General features: G+C 41.5%; 1 protein-coding gene across 1 annotated transcript; it reads right to left on the reverse strand.

The window, feature by feature from the left end:
* Positions 1-263: 263 nt before the first annotated feature.
* Positions 264-20,587, reverse strand: LOC144490031 (vacuolar protein sorting-associated protein 16 homolog). Its single transcript, XM_078207856.1, has 9 exons — positions 20,546-20,587; positions 17,413-17,521; positions 12,405-12,502; positions 11,097-11,204; positions 7,641-7,718; positions 5,885-6,054; positions 4,038-4,134; positions 3,837-3,940; positions 264-1,734 (listed from the first exon to the last, which is right to left on the reverse strand). The coding sequence occupies exons 1-9, from the start codon at positions 20,585-20,587 to the stop codon at positions 1,590-1,592; spliced, it is 951 nt and encodes a 316-aa protein (XP_078063982.1). The 3' UTR covers positions 264-1,589.
* Between the last annotated feature and the right edge of the window lie 3,351 nt (positions 20,588-23,938).

Below are 23,938 nucleotides of genomic sequence, written 5' to 3' on the forward strand. Positions count from 1 at the left end.
ACTGGAGTAGCATGCTCAATTCCGCATTTTAGGAAGGATATGAAGGCTTCAAAGAGGGTGCAAGAAAAGATTTACCAGAATGTTTCTGCGTATGAGGGACTATTGTTACAAGGATAGACTGGAGAAGCTGGTGTTGTTCTCCTTGGAGAAGGTTGAGAGGAGATTTGATGGATCACGTTGGGTCCAGACAAAGAGGAACTATTTGTTTTGATGGGATTATATGCTGCATTTGTTGGATAAAATAATGTAAAGTGATAGCACGTGGGGTTGAGTGAAAATAACAATGCAGGTTTATTGATTAGCTGTTAACTCTCCAGAGGTTTGATCTAGTTGAAATAAAAGTCCACAAAGCAGTGAATGACAACACAAACTATACATGTGACTAGACTCTTAAAGTGACAGCGCAGCGCAGATGTAAGATGACTGACAAAAGAACCAAAAGAGACAATATAAAACATTTTATTTTAAACGAAGCAAGTGGTTAGGATCTAGAATTTGCTGCCTGAGACCCAAGTGGTGGGGGCAGTTTCAACTGTGGCTTTACAAAGGGAACTGAATAGGCACCTGAAGATTTTTTTTAATGTAGTTATGGAGAACGGGAAGGGGAGTGGGACTAGCTGAATAGCTCTTGCAGTGGCCCAATGCAAGCTCGACAGTCTGAATTAATTCTGTACAGTAACCATTTTATGACTGAATAACATATCCACTATGCTGCAGTTTAAGATAACAATGCTTTTCAATTGTCAACTTGTGCCAACTCATATTTACCAATAAATATAGTGACAGTGAAACAAAAAAAAATTATTCAACTGGTTCCTTCAAAATTACAGCAAAATACAGAAACATTTATATGACAGATGTTTACAACTGCAGTACTCTTCTCTTATACATATTAACACAAATCAGCATCATTGACAATTAAGCTATTAACTATAGTGTAACAATTATAGGTTATGTTTTACAAGCAAAATATCCTTGGTTCAGAGGCCTCTAATCAACTTGAATAAGCAAAGAAACGATTTCAGGGATGTGTCAAATGTATCACCATGTTATCTCCAAATAAAAGCAATGTACTATGCAGAAAATAATAATGCAGAGATGTATTTTCTCTTTCCAGTTAAGCTTTTCAATTCTGAACTTGCTTCTCCTGATTTTGCAGAAGTAAGAAATTGTAATGATCTTCAGCATAGTTTCAATCTATTACTATATCTTAAATCCACTTGAAGTCATTTGTGTCTTGTTTTAAAGCAGAATAACGTACATTTAATCTCATTCATACTTCACTGATCTTTTGGTTAATGGAGTAACTCAGTTTGAAGTAGTTTACATATCAGTACAGACCCTGAAACTTTAAATGCCAGACTAAAAAGCATTATTTCACCATACAAGAGAAATCTGAAACATGTGCATAATCAGCAATTGTATGTTGACACAATTGTTAAACTGAAGTACTTCAACCTTTTTAGGTTGCATTCATTTGCCATTTTACTACATATCCCTGTGAGCATTAGGCAATGAACATATCTTCAAACTTTAAAAAAAACAGACAACAGCTTATGATCAAATTTCAAACCCATCTTTGAAAAGTATCATTTCTTTAAAATCTGAGCTCTGGCTCGGTTAATTTTTTCTATGATTAACTGATCTGTGGCTGGCGTACACTTTGAAAGAATAGTGTTCAACTCGCTTTCATTCTTGCGTTCTGTTGCAGCTTCCACAGCTTGTTCTAGATCTCTGCATCAAAGAAGTAGAACAAAGATAAAATAAATTACAACTACACCAGGAACACAATTCAGATTGTAACACAACAAACAAAATCCTATCACTTTAAAGGATAAACACAAGTGCTAGAAATCTGAAAAGCATGGCAGGCCAATCAGTTATTGCAAGATAGATTAATATTTTCTGTACTTTCAATAGAACTCTGGTCATGTCATCACTTAAAACATATGTTCTGATAAAGTCAATTTTGAAATTTCAGATGGAATATGTATGTCTACATTGTATTAAAAATGTTATAGCTATGTGCACTTCCTATCTACAAAGTTTGATTTTTGGCTGTCACATGTTTTGTGTCTATGTTTACCATCAGAAATTCCGACGTCTCCATTTACAATGAGTTCTGCCTATTTAATTATATCACTCTGTGACAAAGGCTGCAGGCTGTGGTATTAGCCCAGCGGCTAAGAAGCAGGGTACAAATCCCACTCTGGCAGGTTGGGAAACAAATTCAATAATTTTGGTAATTTGTGGGCTGTTTTCAGTTAAAATGACCACAAAAGTTGCTAGGTTGTTTCAAAAATCCAACTGGTTTTCTATTGAACTCCAGGCAAAAGAATCTCTTAGCCTTATTTGGTGTGGCAACAGTACCACATTATACAATTGACCTTTCATACTCTCCAGGAAAATAGAAATGAGCAATAAGTCACAGCCTAAATCTTCCAGTCAGCAGCAATGCTGTGTGTGTTGCTGCTGCTCACCAAGATTGGCCAGACCCAACTCTACTGCATATTTCTTCCTGGATTTTGCAGTCCCGGCTGACACAAAAATGGGCACGAAGTGTCTAACTCCAGTGAGAGGGCTAGTGTTGGGGAAAGGAGAGGAGACCCTTTTTACAGCAGTAGCTGATTAATGTTAGTAAGTATTTAAAGGTCCAGTGTTTTAATGAATTTGTATGAACGGCTGAGGTCGGTGGTTGGATGAGCGAGCGGATCGCCGATTAAGTGGGTGAGTTGGATGGAGGGTGGTGGTGGGGGGCGTGCAGGCGTGGGGGGGGTTGAGTTGAGTGTAGATTGTCAAGTTGGGGTTTTTAAAAAAACGTTCTTAATGTTTTAATTCATATCTTTAAATTCCTGTTGACCAAAAGGGACAAACAGAATTAAAATTTAGCAATATAATATCTCAATAACAAGATCAAATTTATCAACTGAGTTCATTTTTTGTGCCATCTTTAACTTTTATTAAATTTTTAATTTGATAACCGTAGCCAATCCTAAAAACTAAACTTGCATTGATATTTTAGGGCACAGCTAAGAAAGATTATATCTGCTATAAGTTAATACTGGTTTCTTCACTGAGCATGTGCAGTGCACTTAATTTCTTAGTTTGCATCAGTATTGTTTGGTTAACTACTGATGGGATATTTTTCTTTAACATCTAGCAACACCTACTTAATATTCAAAATAATTGAGAGAGAAAACGACAAATTTCAGAACCTTTAGAATGATTGAGTCTGACAGCGCCGAAGGGTGCCATTAACCACATCATTCTTGTGTTGACATTTAAAAGAACCAATCCCCTGCTGCTTCTCCACAGCCCTTCAAATCTTTTGCTCTCATGTTTATTCATGTTTAATTTATATTAAAATTCTTTATTTTAAAAGTGTACCAAAGGAAAACTGAAATTGCTTATTACATACTTATGGATTTTGCTTTATGTTTATAAACTTCATATAGTGCATTAAACTGAAAAGCGGGGGAGAAAAATAGCTAGAGACAGTTAGAGAGAGAGAGACAGACTGACAGCGATGGAAAGGAATAGAAATAAATGGGTTCCAGCTATGCACAGAAGCCTCAGTCTTCGAAAGGAAAGGAAAAGAGGAATTAAAACATAAATATCCAAACAGGTAGGGTATCTTTTAGTGTTTAAACATTACTTATCCTAGGCCCATTAATTTTGGACAATGTACTGAAGCATGTCACGGCTTGGTGTCAGATCAGAAAGGAACTATTATAAGGTTATGAAGATGACACAAAGTTGTAGGAAAGCAGAAGGGATCAGCAAGAGCTCCAATAGCTTTATAAGCCTCAAATTGCAGTACATTTATTTGTACTTACCCAACCATTATATATCCTTTCACTTTCTGCTCTGGACTGACCTTTGCTACATATTTCTTAGCTTCATACTTGTTATGATGCTTTACGCAGGTTTCAACAAAAGGCTATTAAATGAGATAAAAGCAACATTTTAAAGAACAATTTTGGTAACAATTAGTATAAGAAAACACCATGTAGTGTTCAAGATCACAGAACACATACCATATAGCCTATTGGGGATTTCTTGCTTTTAGAAAATTTTTCAAGTTCTTCCCAGTCTTCTTTCTTTGCCAGTGCATCAATCTTCAGCCACCAAAACCTAAGTGTCACAAAAGCAAGCGGTGATGAAATATCTACAGCCTGAACATCCAAGATAAAACAATCACTTTTAAGCGTGTTGTTCATTTCAGAGCTGCAAGCTATAGTGGCATCTCCTCACTGCAAATCACTCTGCCCTTTCCTGTTTAACAGAATCAAAATCCATCATCACCAACCATTAATAGAGGCACAGAAATTAATCAGAAATGATTTTCTATCAAAATAGCTAGACCAAAAACCAGTATTACTGTATCCATTCTTAATCCATTTCTGTTTCTATCCCTTTCCGTCTGTCTGTCTGCCGCTCTCTCTCTCACGCTGTCTCAGTATTATTTCTCAAAACCAGTTAAAAATACAAACCGTTTTCCCTATTTCTGCATTGATTTAAAATATATACCACTTTCTATCCTCAAAGTTTTTTTCTCTATTGTCTCTCCTGAATGATCAAATATCTGTATCATACTATTTAACGCTGAATCATCAGGTATGGCTTGTTGAAATTACACTTTAAAATAGAATTATGAAGTCATTTACTACAGCATAATGCAACAGTAGTAAAGGACACAGGTCTGATCCTTGTTAACCTATATACTCCAGTGTTTTGGAATGAAAGGGACTGGTTTGAGAATGCACCAGGTAGAATTCCGGCTTCTCTTCACAAGGTAAGGGGAAACCATAAAAAAACCTGTGTTGGTGTGTGCCTTCCAGGCTGCAGTTATCAGGCTCTCATTTCATAGAACCACCATTATGTAGATACTTGAGCTTCCCCTGGAGTGCTGAGTGTAGCCACCTGCCCATCCTCATTTTAGACATGAGTATGTTATAGTACTTCTGAAATATTAATGGCCCAAGTTTTGCAGTTGTAGTGGTCTGCATTTGCCATCATTACAACCATGAAACTGACAGAAATGTAACGTGCAGTTAAACATAGAAATCCAGAAGTTGTTTTCAGTGATTCCCTGCTCCATTACAGCGCCAGTTGTTCCCTGCAATAGAAATCTTTAGAAATTACTTTAATTGACATAAGCTTCATCTTTTACACTTTAACTTTGCTGTAAACACTACAAAAATGTTATGCCTTGTTGAATAAGATCTAACTGGGTCTTTAAACTAAGTCATAATTATTGATGAACAACTTCTTTGTGCCCAGAAAAACTAATGTTACATTTGTTGAATGTCAAATTTGTCCATTACGAAAAACCCCACAGATTTTTAAAATAATAATTAATTAATGTTTATGATATTTGCATGTCTCAATCTTTATTTTATTTTCTGTAAAATGATTAAACTGTGAAAGATAATCAGGATCCTTTCTAGTTTGTGGTCTGCGAGAAGTCTTCAATATGATTGGCTGCTTACCCTGACTGCAGTAGGGCGCTACAGACCCACCATCATTGATGCTAGAATCAAATTGATGCCAGGAAAGATACAATCCATGCCATGAATATCACCAATGGCGAACACTGTCATTTCACCACGAGCACATAACCTGGATCATTAACTCTGTTTCTCTCTCCACAGATGCTGCAATGACTTATTGAGTAATTCCAGCATTTTCTGTTTATATTTCAGATTTCCAACATCATGTAGTATTTATTAGTTGACACTTGTTGGCCTGAACTGCTGGCTATACTTTTGGCATGTTTTGTACTTAAAATTACCAAAATGGATTTGACTTAATCGCAACATAAACTGCTACAGAGATCTTAACGAATGATTTAAATGGGAACTCTCAAAGGTTTTAATCATACCTTTTGTCAGGAATTTTGAAGTCTTTGTAAAGTTGCTCAGCTTGTTTGTGCTTGCTTTCCAGTAACAATGTGGAAACAGTTTGATGCAAGGGTAAATCTAGATATGTTTTACCAGATTCTTTCTGTAAGCGAATCTGATATCGCATCAATTTTATCTGTTCTTCTGTGATCTAGAATTTGATAGAGAAGACAGGTTGAATACACAACAGGCTTGCTATTTGTAATTGTTTTACAACATGGAGACTTCCTCTGCATATGAATTTTGCAAAATCTTTTGTCTTTCCAATATCCATACCTCCTTTTCTTAAGGCTTTTTAACCTCAGTTCGGATATTGGTCTGCGCAAATCTCAGATTTCTCCTCCAAGTAGTCATTTTTAGAACATGAACATAAGCATTCAACTACAGAGCATATCACACACAAGCAGAACATATACACACACACACACACACACTATCACCTGCACTAGAGAAGTGTAAGTTTTTTCCTAATATTTTTTTCCTGGTGAAAGCATCAAAGTCAACTGCAACTCCTCAACTGCTCTCAAACAAAGTCAATACAGAACAGGAATCAAACAATTATCTGGTTGTAATTACATTGCTGTTCATGGGGCCTAGTGTGAAAATTGGCTGCCATATTTTCTACATCTTAACAGTGATTTAGACTTCAAAAGTATTTCTTTGGATGTAAAGGGCTTTGGACACTCCGAGTTCAGAAAGGGACTACACAAATGCCAAATCAATACAGTTAACTACTAAGCCATGCTGGTAGAGAAGGAGGGGGAAGGGAAGGAGTTTAATCTCTTAAAATTATGTTACTGTATTACTCAACCTGTGAAACTTCAAAGAATGTATGCATAAGAATTGTGCACAACATACAATAAAGTTTAGGATAGATTACGGAGTACTTCTCCTAAATTTGGGACTTAGATGGCCGTAGGTACAGCCATCAATATTGGGACGTAGATTGATGGGGTTGCTTATAAAATCAGAATCAGAAAGAGACTTCATGGAGAGGATCATACATCTGGAGGAGGTTACAGAGATAGGGAGAAGCAAGGTCACAAAGTGATTGAATATGAGAAAAAGAATTTGAAATTTGAGGTGCTGTGTAAGATTAGGGAAGATATTTAACCATAAAATTAATTTCAGTGAATGCTTAGGTTCCACTTTCCTAATAATCGTCAGGGTGAAAGGCCCTTAGAAAGTTGCTCTATGTCATCTTGTGTCAGTATAATAATACAGAGCATTGAAGCACTGACTTGTCCCATAATCCACTCCAGATTTAGACTGGATTATCTGGTGCTATTTTTTTGTGAGCTGGGGAGGAAAAGAAAGAAAACAAGAACAAGCAAATCATCGAGGCCCTGCGGCTAATTGAAAAAAAATATCCTTCACACCCCTAAAAGGAATTTAAAACGTTAAGATTTGTAAAAATTGTGCAAAAAGGTACAGGGGATCAAAGCACAGAATGCAGTGCAGGTTTGGGTTTGAATCCAGTGGTGACTTTTTACAGCAAAGCTTGGCAAATTGGCAGCACTGAATGTGATAGCCAAAATGCGCAAATAGCACCAAAATGGATATAGAAAACAAAGAACAATAACGGGAGTCTTTTCTTCATGTGGTCTATAACATTACACAACAGAAAGTTTATTAAAATTTTCAATGGTGCAATTTTTATTGGAGCTTTTCAAACTACACACCAACAGAGAGAAAAAAACTGGGGTACTTATATTTGTTTACCATTTCTATACATACCTTGGCAGCAAATTCATTCTTAGCTTTATTATATTCGTCCACAGCACTCTGCAATGCAGCTACTCGCCCTTCGATTGTCTGATAAATACAAAAAGACCATTTAAAAATTGAAAAAAAACAATTTAAAACCTGAAAAAAATAACCGATGACAGGAAAAGGGACAAGATGACAAGAATTCAAAAACTAGAATAAAAGTAGTAATCTGCTGCAAACGTGTTATCGAAAGGTTTACCTTTACCACATTCACACTTATCACATGATCAGCAATTTGATGCCGTGACCTGTAAAGTTGCACAGAGCTCAGATGCCTGTCTGAATGCTGATTTCTGAGCAATAGGATATGCTTTGCGCAAGATTGCTACTGCAACAAGTTTCAAATAAGCACACTTTGCCAGCTGTCAGTTGTTATCAATTACACCTCTGGAGAAGAGACAACAGCAATGAATACAAGTAATGGGACAAAATCAAAACTGGAACTCTCTTTTATAGAACTTTAGGTTGATGGGATAAATGCAAAATAAAAAAGATGTGCTCAGCAATCTCTTTGTTCTGCGTCAGAGGAGTCACTGTAATTGACATAAAATTAACCAGCTTCATTTTTATTTTCAAGTTTACTATTTGTGTACTGAAACTAACAACTTCCTTTCATTGTCATTGCCAAACTACTTACTCTCCTGCATCCCCAATTTCAAGCTACATTATGGATTTTGCTCCTCAGATTTCAAAGTTTACATTATAAATTATACATGGCTACTGATTAAATACATATTGGTCATTGTACTAAACCAATCATTGTCTTAAAATAATTCGGCATTGAAATATAGGGATATCTCAATAGGACCCGGGCAAACTCCAGCCCACTTAATTCAAATTATCTTCGCATTAAAGATCAAACTTTACTGACATTGTTTGATTCAAGTTATTGAATGCTTAACTTTTTAAAAAAGTGTTAACAAAAATACTATCCAGCCTGTCGAACACAATGCTTTGATTCACATCACCAGCTGCTCTTCCAGCAGGTGGTTAGACATGAAACAAAATTCACAAACCTTGCTAGGGCCTTCTCAATGGGAACCCATTAGGTTTGCATGTAGCTCTCTGTCTCAAACTTTAATCCTGACCTGCCTGGTGTTGTGAGACTTCTTACACTGCCTGAGAAATCCAGAGCACTGTTGGTCCTGGTTATGGAGAAGAGCAAGGAGCCCTAGCAACATTGAAGTCAATGGAAATCAGGAGGAAAACTCTCCATGGTCGGAGTCATATTTAGCACAAAGGTAGATGGTTGCCAATCATCACGATCCAGATCCCCGAGGCTACACTGCTTACACTGAGATGAGGCGAGTGCGACTGCCCTTGACATCGAGCCAGCATTTGACCGGGTGTGGCACCAAGAACACCTAGCAAAACTGGAATCAATGGAAATTGTTGGGGGGGGGGGGGGGGGGGGAACTCGCCACTGGTTCGAGTCATACCTAGCACTGAAAAGATGTTGTAGTTGTTGGAGGTCAATCATCTTGGCCCCAGGACATTACTGCAGGAGTTCCTCAGAGTAGTATCAAAGGCTCAACCATCTTCAGCTGCTTCTTAAATGACATTCCCTCCAACATAAAGTCAGAAGTGGGATGGCTGCTGATGATTGCACAATGTTCAACATCATTCACAATTCCTCAGATAATGAAAGAGTCCATACCTGCATTCAGAAGACCTGGACCATATTCAGACTTGAGCTGATAAGTGGCAAGTAGCATTTATGTCATGCAATTGCCAAGCAATGACAATCTCCAACCAGAGAATTTAAGCAGCTTCCCTTGATGTTAAATGCCATTACCTTCACTGAATCTCCCACCATTAACATGCTGGGAGTTACCATTGATCAGAAACTGAACCGGAGCAGTTAAACAAATACTGTGACTACAAAATAGTTCAGAAACTAGGAATTCTGTGGCAAGAATTCATACCTGATTCTCCAAAGCCTGTCCCACTATCTACAAGGCACAAATCAGGAAAGTGATGGAATACCCTCCAATTGCCTGGAGAAGTGCAGCTCCAACAACACTCAAGAAACTCCACACCATCCAGGATAAAGCAGTCGTTTGATTGACAACCACCTTAAATATTCACATCCTTTGAAATTGGCACACAGTGGTAGCAATGAGTACCATCTACAAGATGCAGTGCAGCAACTCGCCAAACCTCCAACAGCACTTTCCAAACATGCGAGCCATACCAAATAGAAGTACAAAGGGAGCAGACACCAGTTTCAAGTTCAACTCAAGCCTGACTTGGAACTTTATCGTCGTTCCTTCACTGTTGCTGGTTCAATAACCTGAACTCACTTCATAACTTCCTGTATCTGTACCACATGGACCACAGCAGTTCAAGAAGGTGGCTCAACACCATCTTCTCAAGGGCAATAAGGGATGAACAATGAATATTGACTTTTCCAGCAGCACTCAATCCATGAAAGACAGCAAGAACAACATGTGTACTCCCACTAAGTCAGTAGCCCAATGAAAGATCTGCTGCTCTTTCTGTGGCAAGTCTTTTACATGATGACTATCTTCACCTAGCTGTGGTGGTTTACTAGGTGTTGGAGCACATGAAGGGGTGCTCACTCTTGAGAAGCTGACTAACCCAGGCATGCAAAAGCCATAGTATGCAATCAGCCCTGCCCTCTTTCAGCAACCATCAACCAATAGGTTCTTGGATCCATGTTCCAGTATAACAAGTTAGATTTCCATAATGTCTTTACTGGAGAAAAACATCCCAAAGTTCTTCAGGAATGATTAGGCAAAAAAAGTGCATGTTGAATCAACAGAATTCTTTCCCACTATGCCCTAGACAGTGAGTGGCCTAACCAGCAGAGCTCTAATGCTTCTACTCAATGCCCATATTTCTGCTTGCTAATGTTTCTAACTTAGCCATTCCTGAGTCCTAATGAAACTGCTTCTCAATACTTACAGTTGTGGTGGTCAAGAGAGAGTTAAATAGAAGAACAGGAGAGAGGAAAAAAGAGGAACTGATAGAAATGAATGCAGATATAGACATAAAATATTGAAGAGAAAAAGGTAAACTGAGAAGTGAAAAGATTTGGTGGGAGCAGAAAGGACTGTCTACTGTCAATTCAGATTTCTGCAGTATAAATGCAATTATTCAATAATTTGAATTAATTAATTTTGAATAAAAAGTGATCTACAAGTCCACACATGAATTTGATGCTGCAGACTATTCATCAATTGCATCGCAAGACACTGACTTGTTAACATTGGACACACCTGATCTAGTGAATCTGACCTCTAGTTTGACAGTCTTAGTGCAACCTTGGCAGAACTATCATTCCATGCTGCATAAAAGCAGCTAGTGATTGTAATGACTGCCTCTATTGTCATGAGGAAAATAAAATCTATTTCAGAAAGGTTATAGTGGATCCCAGTGGAAACAGTATTCAACCCTTACCGTTTCATTCGAGTAACTGGAACGCACATAGAAGTTCCCAAGCTCCTGGTGGTTATCATCCTGGTTGAATAGATCTTTGAGTGTCTCCGGTTCCTGGTGCTTACAGAACTGTGGGCAAACATTCATTGGTCAAAGACAAAAACATTTTGAGTACAAAACATTGAATATTCATATTACATGAATTAACGAAATACATTGAACAGACAAAACAACATGGGAGCTACAGGACCTTTGTTAAAACCACTATGATGGTAAATGGCCATAAACATTTACAGTTTAAGACAAAAATGTCAAGTCAAAAGTTACACAATCCTATCAGTACAATATTTGGTATTTTCCATGTGTCTGTAAAAATGAATAAAAAGCAAAGTTAAGACAGATGAAGTCTGTCTTAAAGATGGAGATGCTTTTCCTACTTGTAGCAGCGTGATTTTATTTCAATTCCACTCATCAACAAATGCCACTCATAAGCACCTTGGTGCGAGTTGTGAAAAAGCAGTTTGTACTGTAATGTACAGCTGGGCGGAGTCCTCCTGAACCAGTTTCACAGAACATCCTGACAGCAGTCAGAGATTTGCCTTCTGCCACTCTGGGTTGGATTTGATTAATAGACCAAAAGATACAGGTAGGATAATAATTATAACTTTTTGATTAAATATTACTTTAATTGAGGAAATTGTAGCAAAAGTTTGAAATCACGAGCACGTTTTTGTTTATTTCACTATCCTTGGTCTACCATTTTTCCTTTATTTCTCTCTCCCTTATCCCCCGCACTCGTCTTCTGCCCCACTGTTGCAAGAATCAAATCTTCTGAATTATAACTAATACAATGTGACCGGATTACATCTTCTAAGTGTCTTTCTTAGCAATACTGAATATCAGTACAATGGGGTACACTATTCATTAAAATGATGTACTTGTAGAAGTGTATAAAGTTGTTTGGTGAAATCTTTCTTTAGTGTTCCCACAATTCATAGAATCTAGAATCCCTACAGTGCAGAAGGAAGCCATTTGGTTCATTGAGTCTGCACCAACGACAAACCCACCCAGGCCCTATCTCTGTAACCCCACCTATTTATCCTGCTAGTCCCCCTGACATGAAGGGGCAATTTAGCATGGCCAATCAACCTAACCCGTACATCTTTGGACTGTGGGAGGAAACCGGAGCACCCAGAGAAAACTCACACAGACAAGGGATGTGCAAACTCCACACAGACAGTCACCTGAAGCTGGAAGTGAACCCGGGTTCCTAGCGCTGAGGCAGCAGTGCTAACCACTGTGCCACCATCGAGTGAGTATAGTCCATACCTGACGATAAAGACTCAGTGCAACTGGTTGATTCTGGAGCGTCATAAAGAAATCTCCTCTGTTCATCTCATTCTTTAGATAGGTCACAACAGTATACACTGAGACAGAGAAAAAAAACGTTAAAACAGGCAAGGAATCAACATTACAAATGCATTGTTTTAAATGGACTAACACTCCTGACAATATTATTCAATTTAGTTTAGCAGCTAATTCCCTCTTTTGAAATTTTCTCATTGGATGTAGGGGTCACTGGTAGGGCCAGCATTTATTGCCCAACCCTGGCATTTCAGAGGGCAGTTAGAATCAAGCACATTGTGATGGGTCTAGAGTCACATGTATGCCAGACCAGGTAAGACTAGCAGAATTCCTTCCCTAAAATAAGAGGGAAGGAGATATGTCATCTTTACCTGGTCTGGCCTACATGTGGCTCCAGATCCAAAACAATGTAGTTGACTCTCTTAAATTCCTTTGGGGATGGGCAATTAATGCTGGCCAGCCAATGATGTCCATATCCCACGGATGATTAAAAAATAAACATTACGGCACTAACTGGGAGTTTATGACAATGGTCATCTGAGACCATTGCTGAAACTTTCAATTTCAGATTTTATTGATTGAATTTAAACTCCACCAACTACCATGATGGGATTTGAACCCGTATACCCAAAACATTAGCCGGGCCACTGGATTAGTAGTTTAATGACATTAACACCACACCATTATCTCTCCTCTGTGTCATGAATCATTAAATTTAGTTGCCTAAAATAGACCTAGTGAAATTAAATAATTCAATTTGCATAAACTTCATAACTAACAGAAGCAGGAATTTGTATTACTACATGTGCATCTAAATCTCGTCCCAGCTACTAAAGACATTCAGAAGCGTCTTCAGAAACCATATCAAATTTACAGTTGACTATATTTCCTTTTCCCAGAGCTCAGAATTTTGCTGTACATGCATTTGTGAAAGATTTGCAGCAAGGAAGTGGACTCACCCACGTATTTCAATAAAAACTGAATCTGGGTGCTCTGGAAACAAATCAGGGTTAAGTGATTCTTATGTCAGTAGCGACTGGGTCTGATCACACTACTTGAATATTGTACATGAGAATTGGCAGACTAATGAATGGTCCACTTTCAGAAGCAATGGCTTTTAAAAATGTACCAAGCTTCCAGTGACATCACAACCTCAAGCGCTTGAGTAGCAAATGGCAATAGTTTAAAAAGTGCTCCACAAAAGAACACAAGGACAATAAAGATTCAATTTTTCCCACGGAAAACATACAAGAAACAGCTAATCATTCCGAAACACAATGACAAATTACATGCTGTTCCACTAGACTTTGTAAAGTCTCCTCAGCTTGCCCCCTTTGCAAATTAGTAGTGTAAGCTCAGCTCTTCCAGTTTCTTGCAAAGCAAAAATATGAGGAGGAATCCACATCAGGGTTGGCAAGAGTGCGGGTTGAAGCATTAATCCCATTCACTGACCTGTCCATTGCAACCTTTCCCTGTAATCCTGCTCTGGCTTAAAGTGGAGGCACCCACTTATAGTGGTTAGTACTTGTACCAAAATATGCTCATCTCAGGATCCTGTTGGCAGCTCTTACCTTCCAAATAGTACTACTAACCTGCTCTCTCCCAAAGCAATCCACAGAGTCCATTTCTTTCAACCAACTCCTGTATACAACCTTGCAGACCATTAGTAATGGCTAACAGAAGCCCAGAAACATTCAACTCTAACCTGCATTTTATGGCATCTCATAACATTGCAAAACATGCTAAGGTGCTCAACAAGAGGGATATCTATAAGAACATTTTTGACACTTAGAAGGAGATATTAGGAGACGGCCAAAAGCTTGGTCCATGAAGTTTAAAGGAGTAACTTAAAGAGAGGTCCAGGGAGGAAATTGCAGGGCTCTGAGTCAAGGCAGCTGAAAGCACAATTGCCAATAGTGAATAGTGGAGGGATAAAATAGAGGTTACGCAAGAGGTCAGAATTGGAGGAGCATGGAGATCTTTGAAGCTTTGCATGCTGGAAGATGTTACAGATATAGGGAAGAGGTGACATAATGGACAGATTTGAAAGCAAGGATGAGGATTTTGGAATTGAGAGTTGTCGAATCAGGAACCAGTGTAAATCAGCTAGCTACCTACAAAGGGAAAATTGATGAACAAGATTTGAAGCAAGTTAACATAAGGGCAGAGTTTATGAAGGATGGATAGTGGGAGGCTGTCCAGCAGAGCACTGGAATGGTAAGTCTTGAACTAACAGAGGCATGGATGAGGGGTTCAGCAGCAAATGTGCTAAAGTAGGGTCTAAGTCGGCCAATGTGAAGGAGGTGGAAGTAGGCAGTCTGGGTGATGGAGAGGATATGTGGGTGAAAACTCATCTCAGGATCAAACACAACACCAAAGTTTCAACTGATCTGACTCTGCTACAGAGAATTGCTAAGGACAGAAACAATGGCTATGAAACAGAGTTTGCAGTGGGAAACCAAAGACAATCACATTATGCCCCCACCCCCACCCCCCAGCTCAAATTACATCTTTCCAAGAACAAATATTACACCACCCAACATGAGCTATTCAAGTAACACTAAAATAAATGTTGTCCACAAGACCCAACTGCATACATAAAACTCCAATGGGAGCCATCTTCACAGGACTGCAGCTCAACAAATTCAAACAAACCAAATCTACCTTCCATACCATATTTATTTTCAAATCACAAGACAATACAAAACTCCCCACAATTTATGTTCAATAATTTTCCAACAATCACTGCAGAAAATAAAGAAAATGTAGAAGTGAACATTCACAAACACTACCTCCAATATAACATGAAAGGGTCAGCTCTGGTTAAGACAGCTATGTAGCACTCCTCATCTGGTCCCTCTGAAAAATGAATGCTTAATTACTGCACCAAAAGGGATTCTCTGCTCCACATGTTCTAGATCTGTTCTCAGATTCAGCCTTTCTGGAAAACCACCCACAAAGCCAAAAATAGTATCCAGAGCTGCAGATGTAACCCATACATATTAGATTTTCCCACAAAGAAAGCCCCAACCCCTCCCACCCCTCCCCATTGTAAAGAAGACTAGTGTACATCATTACTTTGCTAAAGCACCTGCCACTATGAGGCAGCAATAGTCTCCACACAAAGAAGACTTCAGAAATCTGTGGATATAACTCATTCAGAAAGGGTGATGTATTCCTTATACATCTATGACTGTGTGGCCAAATTCCCCTCCAACTCGATTTTCAAGTTTGCTGACACCACCGCCGTAGTAGGTCGGATCTTAAACAACGACGAGACAGTACAGGAATGAGATAGAGAATCTGGTGAACTGGTGCGGTGACAATAATCTCTGCCTCAATGTCAACAAAACAATGGAGATTGTCATAGACTTCAGGAAGCGTAAAGGAGAACATGCCCCTGTCTACATCAACGGGGACGAAGTAGAATGGGTTGAAGGCTTCAAGTTTTTAGGTGTCCAGATCACCAACAACCTGTCCTGGTCCCCCCATGCCGACACTAGTTAAGAATGACCACTAACGCCTCTACTTTCTCAGAAGACTAAGGAAATTTGGCATATCAGCTACGACTCTCACCAACTTTTACAGATGCACCATAGAAAACATTTTTTCTGGTTGTATCTCAGCTTGGTATGGCTCTTGCTCTGCCCAGGACCGCAAGGAACTACAAAAGGTCGTGAATGTCTAATCCATCACGCAAACCAGCCTCCCATCCATTGACTCGGTCTACATTTCCCGCTGCCTTGGCAAAGCAGCCAGCATAATTACAGACTCCACGCACCCCGGACATTCTCTCTTCCACCTTCTTCCGTTGGGAAAAAGATACAAAAGTCTGAGGTCACTTACCAACCGACTCAAGAACAGCTTCTTCCCTGCTGCCATTGGACTTTTGAATGGGCCTACCTTGCATTAAGTTGCTCGTTCTCTACACCCTAGCTATGATTGTAACACTACATTCTGCACTCTCATTCCCTTCTCTATGAACGGTATGCTTTGTATAGCGCGCAAGAAACAATGCCTTTCACTGTATACTAATACATGTGAATAATAAATCAAAAATCAAATCAAAATGTACAGATTTAGTTCAAAAATAGCCAAACAATCTGGAAGCCATTGATAGGAACCCACAATGAAGGTTCCTGTACAAAGACCCAGAGTACTCACCAAGAAAGTAAAAGTGGACCCAGAAAATAGTCACTATCCCAACTCCATGATATTTTCAAGATCCTTGCCATTTCCTGGGCTAACCAAACTTCACTAGACATTGTTAAATAATCCTGATTAATTCCCTGTAACACCCACACACTGGAACACAGCATCAAACATGTTCATTATATTCTGACTCCCAACTTTGTATATCTCCTAAAGTGTGCAATATAAAGTTAGAGTTAAGTTAAAGTTTATTTATTAGTCACAAGTAGGCATAGATTCACACTGCAATGAAGTTACTGTGAAAATCCTCTAGTCGCCACACTCCGGTGCCTGTTCGGGTACACTGAAGGAGAATTTACCATGGCAAATCCACCTAACCTGCACATCTTTGGACTGTGGGAAGAAACCAGAGCACCCGGCGGAAACCCACACAGACACGGGGAGAATGTACAAACTCCACAGTGACCCAAGCCGATAATCGAACCCGGGTAATATAGTTTCAGATAAAAATTGACCAACAACCAGACCTCAATCTCCTCAACCTGTTTGCCAATTAGACAAAAAAAAACTTTGTTTTCTCCCCCAACCTCTAATCCTCAAAATAATATTGTCCATGAATGTTATCCTTCCAATGCTTTTCAAATGACACTTTTTTCACCAGGAGGATTAAAAGCCAATCACTTCCTACACACTGCAAGTTACAAGATTGATTACTAGGAATGGCCCCAGGGATGAAAAATTCAAGAGGAAAAGTGACCCAATATAATCATTGCCTTCAGCTAAAAGTAAAGGCTATACCTTTATTGTAATGCTTAGTTACCTAAATCAGTGTCTCCACTCTCTATTGCTTTAAGTAGTGCCAACTGACTCCTTTTCATCTTCAACAGCAAGGGCACCTGCTCACCAGACCTTGGTTCATACTCTAAAAGCTAGAACAAAACAGAAGTTAGATATCCTATCAAAATCAATCTTCTTCAGTGATTCTCTCAGTGCAGCTCCATAACAAATAAATATAAAAGTAACAAAACTGCACTTGGCAAAAATGTAGAAATACATCTATAATTTATCTTACATTGGGCCAAGATACACTGTCAAAATCATGGGAAGCCGAATGGTCCTGACCGTTATTGATGTGTAAATTGCACAGCAACTTTAGGAGAGAAGATGTGTGGTTAGACATGAAAATCAGATGCTGTTGTCCGATCTACTGTACACTGCTCCAGTTAGTTGTCTAAAAAAAATTGCATTTTTCCCCCAAAATATACTTTATTCATAAAATTTATAACGGTACATTACAAAACACTGACTTGAAAAATTACAGAAAGTGTAATAAAATTCAATTAGTCTCCAAACAGCATGTTCCACTCTATGGTACCTCAATACAGTTGTAATACTTCTGACATTTACAATATATATTCCATGTCAGGTGAACAGCTTGAGGACAAAATGTTTCCAGTTGAAGATTACAAGAGTGCCATTCAGCTTGTCCCCAAATGGCATCTTGCTGCTTGACTCACCATTCAAATTCATTGAGCAACGTGAAGTTCCTATATTTGCATGGTGCATACAAAGTGAGCTCACCACATTTCTAGTCAAAGTACCCTTCTTAAAAGATTATGTTTTGATTACTGTCAATCTCTTTGCCACAAAATATTTACTTTTATACCAACTCCTTCAACTTTTAATTGTATTCAATTTTTAAAAAACTTGTCTTTATTTGTTTTATTTTTAATCCAATCTTTCTGATATTTTACTTTCTTTAAGATTAAGTTCTTTTTTAAGTTTATTTATTAGTGTCACAAGCAGCCCTACATTAACACTGCAATGAAGTTGCACACACTCCAGCGCCTGTTCGGGTACAGTGAGGGAGAATTTAGCATAGTCAATGCACCTGACTAGCACGTCTTTCGGCCTGTGGGAGGAAACTGGAGCACCCGGAGGAAACATGGGGAGGACATGCAAACTCCACACAGTCACCTAAGCCAGAAATCTAACCCAGGTCCCTGGCGCTGTGAGGCAGTAGTGCTAACCATTGATTTGACTTGCATTTCCTCACTCTGATTAGACGCTACTCAATAACAATTCTTCAATCTGATTGGTTACGAAGGAGTTACACAGTTGCTTGCTCTATTCACATGAGTCCCAGATGCTCAATAAAAGCAGACCAGGTCACTTAGACCTACTACTAACAATTTCTCAAGCAAAATATTGCAGAAATTCAAACAAGCAGTGACAAATCTAACAAATGGTGGACGCTGTTCATTCACCAGCAACAGAAATTCTGGCCCAATTAAAATCTTAATTTTGCATGCACTTTCAGTTTGTGCCACTTGACTTCCTACTGTCATATATGCGCCACATTTTTTGTCAAACCTCCCCTTGCTTTGATTTCCTGTATTGAGCTTATAATATATTTTTCTGAGATCATACAGATTATGCAATCACAAGTGGCCCTGGAGCAGCTATGCGTTGGCTATACCACGTCAGCTGGCAAGTTAATTCTAGTTTTTGCAAAACTTCATATTTCCTATTTTAAAAGTTAACATCTGTTACTTGCACATTGAAAATCATTTTATATTTAAATATTTTTATTAATTTCATTGGCCTGTTCTCAGATCCAGATACAGCCGATTGGCTAAATGTCCCTCTTCCCCACCTGCTTATTATTGTTAAGTTTGTCCTCCCAGTCAACAAACTGCAAGTTGCAATAACTGGCCTGCTCTGTTCAGTGCTTATCTGGAGCCTCCAGCCATCGCCTGAACCCAGGAGTCAGTCACTCAGGACCCAAGTTATTTCTCTACATTGAGCTCTGACACTCACCCACAAGCCACTAGGCACCCTATCCTCGCTCAACTTGCACTGTCCACAATGGGAGGAATTATTGTGTAATCATTGGACACGTACCATCACTGAGTTTTTGGGTACCGTCTTGGCTGACATCACAAATAGTTTGATAAGTAGTTTCAGAATCAATAAAATTGCTACCTCCGAGACCCTCAGCCACTTCCTCATCCTCCGCCCACCATTTAGTGTACGTTTGTTTTATTCCTTCATGTGTTGTGGGTTGCTGGCAAGGTCTGCATTTGTTGCCCATCTCTAATTGCTTTTGAGGTGGTGGAGAGCTGCCTTCTGAACTGCCTGATGAAGGGGCAGCGCTCTGAAAGCTTGTGCTACCAAATAAACCTGTTGGACTTTAACCTGGTGTTGTGAGACTTCTTACTGTTCTTGAACTGCTGCAGTCTGTATGGTGTAGGTACACCCACAATGTTACTGGGGAAGGAGCCCCAGGATTTTGATCCTGTGACACTGAAGGAACAGTGATATAATTCCAAGTCAGGATAGTGTGTGTGACATGGAGGGTAACTTGTAGATGATGGTGTTCCCATGCGTCTGCTTCCCTTGTCCCTCTAAGTTATGAAGGTCACGGGTTAAAAGATGCTGTCAAAGGAGGTTTGGTGAGTTATCGAAGTGCAATTCGTATACAATATACACTGCTGCCAGTATGTGGTAGAGAGAATGAATAGTTAAGTTGGTGACTGGGGTGCCGATCAAACGGGCTGCTTTGTCCTGGATGGACAAGCTTCTCGAACATTGTTGGAGCTGCACTAATGCAGACAGTTGGCGAGAATTTCATCACACTCTTGACTTGTGCCTTGCAGATGGTGGACAGGCTTTGGGAAACCAGAGGAGAGTTACTTGCCTCAGAATTTCACAGAATCACATTGTTACAATGCAGAAGGCAGCCATTCAGCCCACCATGCAAACACCGGCTCTCTGAATGAGCATTATAACTTTGTGCCATCCTCCAGCCTTTCCCCGTACCCTCACATTATTTCTATTCAAATAATAATCGAATGTCCTTTTGAATGCCTCAATTGAACCTGCCTCCACTACACTTCCAGGCAGTACATTCCAGACCCTGAACCACAATGTGAGAGAAAACTTTTTCTCACCTCACGTTTGCTGCTTTTGCAAATCACCTCATGCTTCTCCATACTGAACTTCATCTGCCACCTATCTGCCCATTTCATCAACTTAACTATGTCCTTTTGAATTCTACATTGTACTCCTCAGTTTACAATACTTCCACCTTATGTACCATCCACAAATTTTAAAATTGTCCCCTACATACCAAGATCTAGATCATCAGGAAATGAAAGGGCCCCTTCACCAACTCCTGGGGAATTCCACTACAAACGTTCCTCCAGCCCTTTAGCCCCTAGAGCTTGAAATCACACAACATTTTGGCTTCAACTACTTTCTGTAGTAGTGAATTCCACACATTCATCAGTCTCTGGGTGAAAAAAATTTCTCCTCAACCCAGTCCTTTTCCTCAAACTGTGACCCCCAGTTCTGGACTCCCCCACCATCGAGATCCCTTCTCACTCTTCTAAACACCAATGGATATAATCCAAATCGACTTAGTCTCTCCTCACATGACAGCCCTGCCATCCTAGGAATCAGCCTGGTAAACCTTTGCTGTACTCCCTATAGCAAGGACATCCTATCTCAGATAAAGACACCAAAACTGCACACAACATTTCAGGTGTGGCCTCACCAACGCCTTATACAACTGCAGCAAAACATCTCTATTTCTATACTCAAATCCTCTCGCTACGAAGGCCAACATACCATTTTCCTTCTTTACTGCTCGCTGTACCTGCGTGCTTACTTTCAGCGACTGATGCACGAGGACACCAAAGTCTTGCCGAGTATCACCTCTCTCAATTTACACCCATTCAAATAATAATGTCTTCCTATTATTGCTACCAAAGTGGAGAACCTCACATTTATCCACATGATACTGCATCTGCCATGCATATGCTCACTCACTCAGCCAGTTCAAATCACGCTGAAGCATCTCTGCATCCTCCTCACAGCTCACCCTCCCACCCAATGTTGTATCATCTGCAAACTTGGAGACAATACTTTTAGTTCCCTCTTCCAAATCATTAATATATAATGTGAACAGTTGGGGTCCTAGCACAGATCCCTGTGGTACCCCACTAGTCACTGCCTGCCAATTGGAAAAAGATTCATTTATTCCAACTCTTTGCTTCCTGTCTGCTAACCTGCTTTCTAACCATCTCAAGACACTACTCATAATCCCATTTGCTTTAACTTTACATAGTAGTCTGTTATGTGAGACCTTATCAAAAGCCTCCTGAAGATCTAAATAGATCACATCCACTGATTCTCCTTGGTCAACTCCTTAGTTACATCCTCAAAGAATTTGAATAGATTCATCAAGCATGGTTTCCCCTTTGTAAATCCATGTTGACTTTGTCTGATTATATCACTGTTTTCCAAATGCTGAGCTATGAAATCCTTGATAATGGACTCTAGCAACTTCCCCAGTACTGACGTTAGGCTCATTGGTCTATAATTCCCTGTTTTCTCTTTTTGAACAGCAAGTTACATTAGCTATCTCCAATCTGTAGGAACCAGTCTAGAGACCAAAGAATTTTGGAAAATGACCACCAATGGACCTCCTGATTCCAGAGCCATTTTCTTAAGTACTTTGGGATGAAGGTTATCAGGCCCTGGAGTTTTATCCATCTTCAATCCCATCAACTTCTCAAAAAACATTTCTCTACTAATACTGATTTCCTTCAGCTCCTCACTAAAACTTGTTTCCCTCAGAACTTCTGGTATATTATTCATGCCTTTCTTCATGAAGTGGAGATGCCGACGTTGGACTGGGGTAAGCACAGTAAGAAGTCTCACAACACCAGGTTAAAGTCCAACAGGTTTATTTGGCAGCACAAGCTTTCAGAGTCTCAAGCTCCTTCATCAGGTGAGTGAGGGCTTGTGTTCACAAACAGGGCATATACAGACACAAACACAAAGTTTGACCCCCCCCCCCGGGAGCGGGAGGGAGGGAGGGAGAGAGAGGACGGGAGGACGGGAGGGAGAGGACGGGAGGACGGGAGGGAGAGGACGGGAGGACGGGAGGGAGAGGACGGGAGGACGGGAGGGAGAGGACGGGAGGACGGGAGGGAGAGGACGGGAGGACGGGAGGGAGAGGACGGGGACGGGAGAGGACGGGAGGACGGGAGGGAGAGGACGGGAGGACGGGAGGGAGAGGACGGGAGGACGGGAGGGAGAGGACGGGAGGACGGGAGGGAGAGGACGGGAGGACGGGAGGGAGAGGACGGGAGGACGGGAGGGAGAGGACGGGAGGACGGGAGGGAGAGGACGGGAGGACGGGAGGAGAGGACGGGAGGGAGAGGACGGGAGGACGGGAGGGAGAGGACGGGAGGACGGGGGGGGAGGACGGGAGGGAGAGGACGGGAGGACGGGAGGGAGAGGACGGGAGGACGGGAGGGAGAGGACGGGAGGGAGAGGACGGGAGGACGGGAGGGAGAGGACGGGAGGACGGGAGGGAGAGGACGGGAGGACGGGAGGGAGAGGACGGGAGGACGGGAGGGAGAGGACGGGAGGACGGGAGGGAGAGGACGGGAGGGAGAGGACGGAGGACGGGAGGGAGAGGACGGGAGGACGGGAGGGAGAGGACGGGAGGACGGGAGGGAGAGGACGGGAGGACGGGAGGGAGAGGACGGGAGGACGGGAGGGAGAGGACGGGAGGACGGGAGGGAGAGGACGGGAGGACGGGAGGGAGAGGACGGGAGGACGGGAGGGAGAGGACGGGAGGACGGGAGGGAGAGGACGGGAGGACGGGAGGGAGAGGACGGGAGGACGGGAGGGAGAGGACGGGAGGACGGGAGGGAGAGGACGGGAGGACGGGAGGGAGAGGACGGGAGGACGGGAGGGAGAGGACGGGAGGACGGGAGGGAGAGGACGGGAGGACGGGAGGGAGAGGACGGGAGGACGGGAGGGAGAGGACGGGAGGACGGGAGGGAGAGGACGGGAGGACGGGAGGGAGAGGACGGGAGGGAGAGGACGGGAGGACGGGAGGGAGGGAGGGAGGGAGGGAGGGAGGAGGGAGGGAGGGAGCGGGAGGGAGGGAGGGAGCGGGAGGGAGGGAGGGAGGGAGGGAGCGGGAGGGAGGGAGGGAGCGGGAGGGAGGGAGGGAGGGAGCGGGAGGGAGGGAGGGAGGGAGCGGGAGGGAGGGAGGGAGCGGGAGGGAGGGAGGGAGGGAGCGGGAGGGAGGGAGGGAGCGGGAGGGAGGGAGGGAGCGGGAGGGAGGGAGGGAGCGGGAGGGAGGGAGGGAGGGAGGGAGCAGGAGGGAGGGAGGGAGGGAGCGGGAGGGAGGGAGCGGGAGGGAGGGAGCGGGAGGGAGGGAGGGAGGGAGGGAGCGGGAGGGAGGGAGGGAGGGAGCGGGAGGGAGGGAGGGAGGGAGCGGGAGGGAGGGAGCGGGAGGGAGGGAGGGAGGGAGGGAGCGG

The sequence above is a fragment of the Mustelus asterias genome, unplaced genomic scaffold (assembly GCF_964213995.1).
Source record: "Mustelus asterias unplaced genomic scaffold, sMusAst1.hap1.1 HAP1_SCAFFOLD_2796, whole genome shotgun sequence".
NCBI lineage: Eukaryota > Metazoa > Chordata > Chondrichthyes > Carcharhiniformes > Triakidae > Mustelus > Mustelus asterias.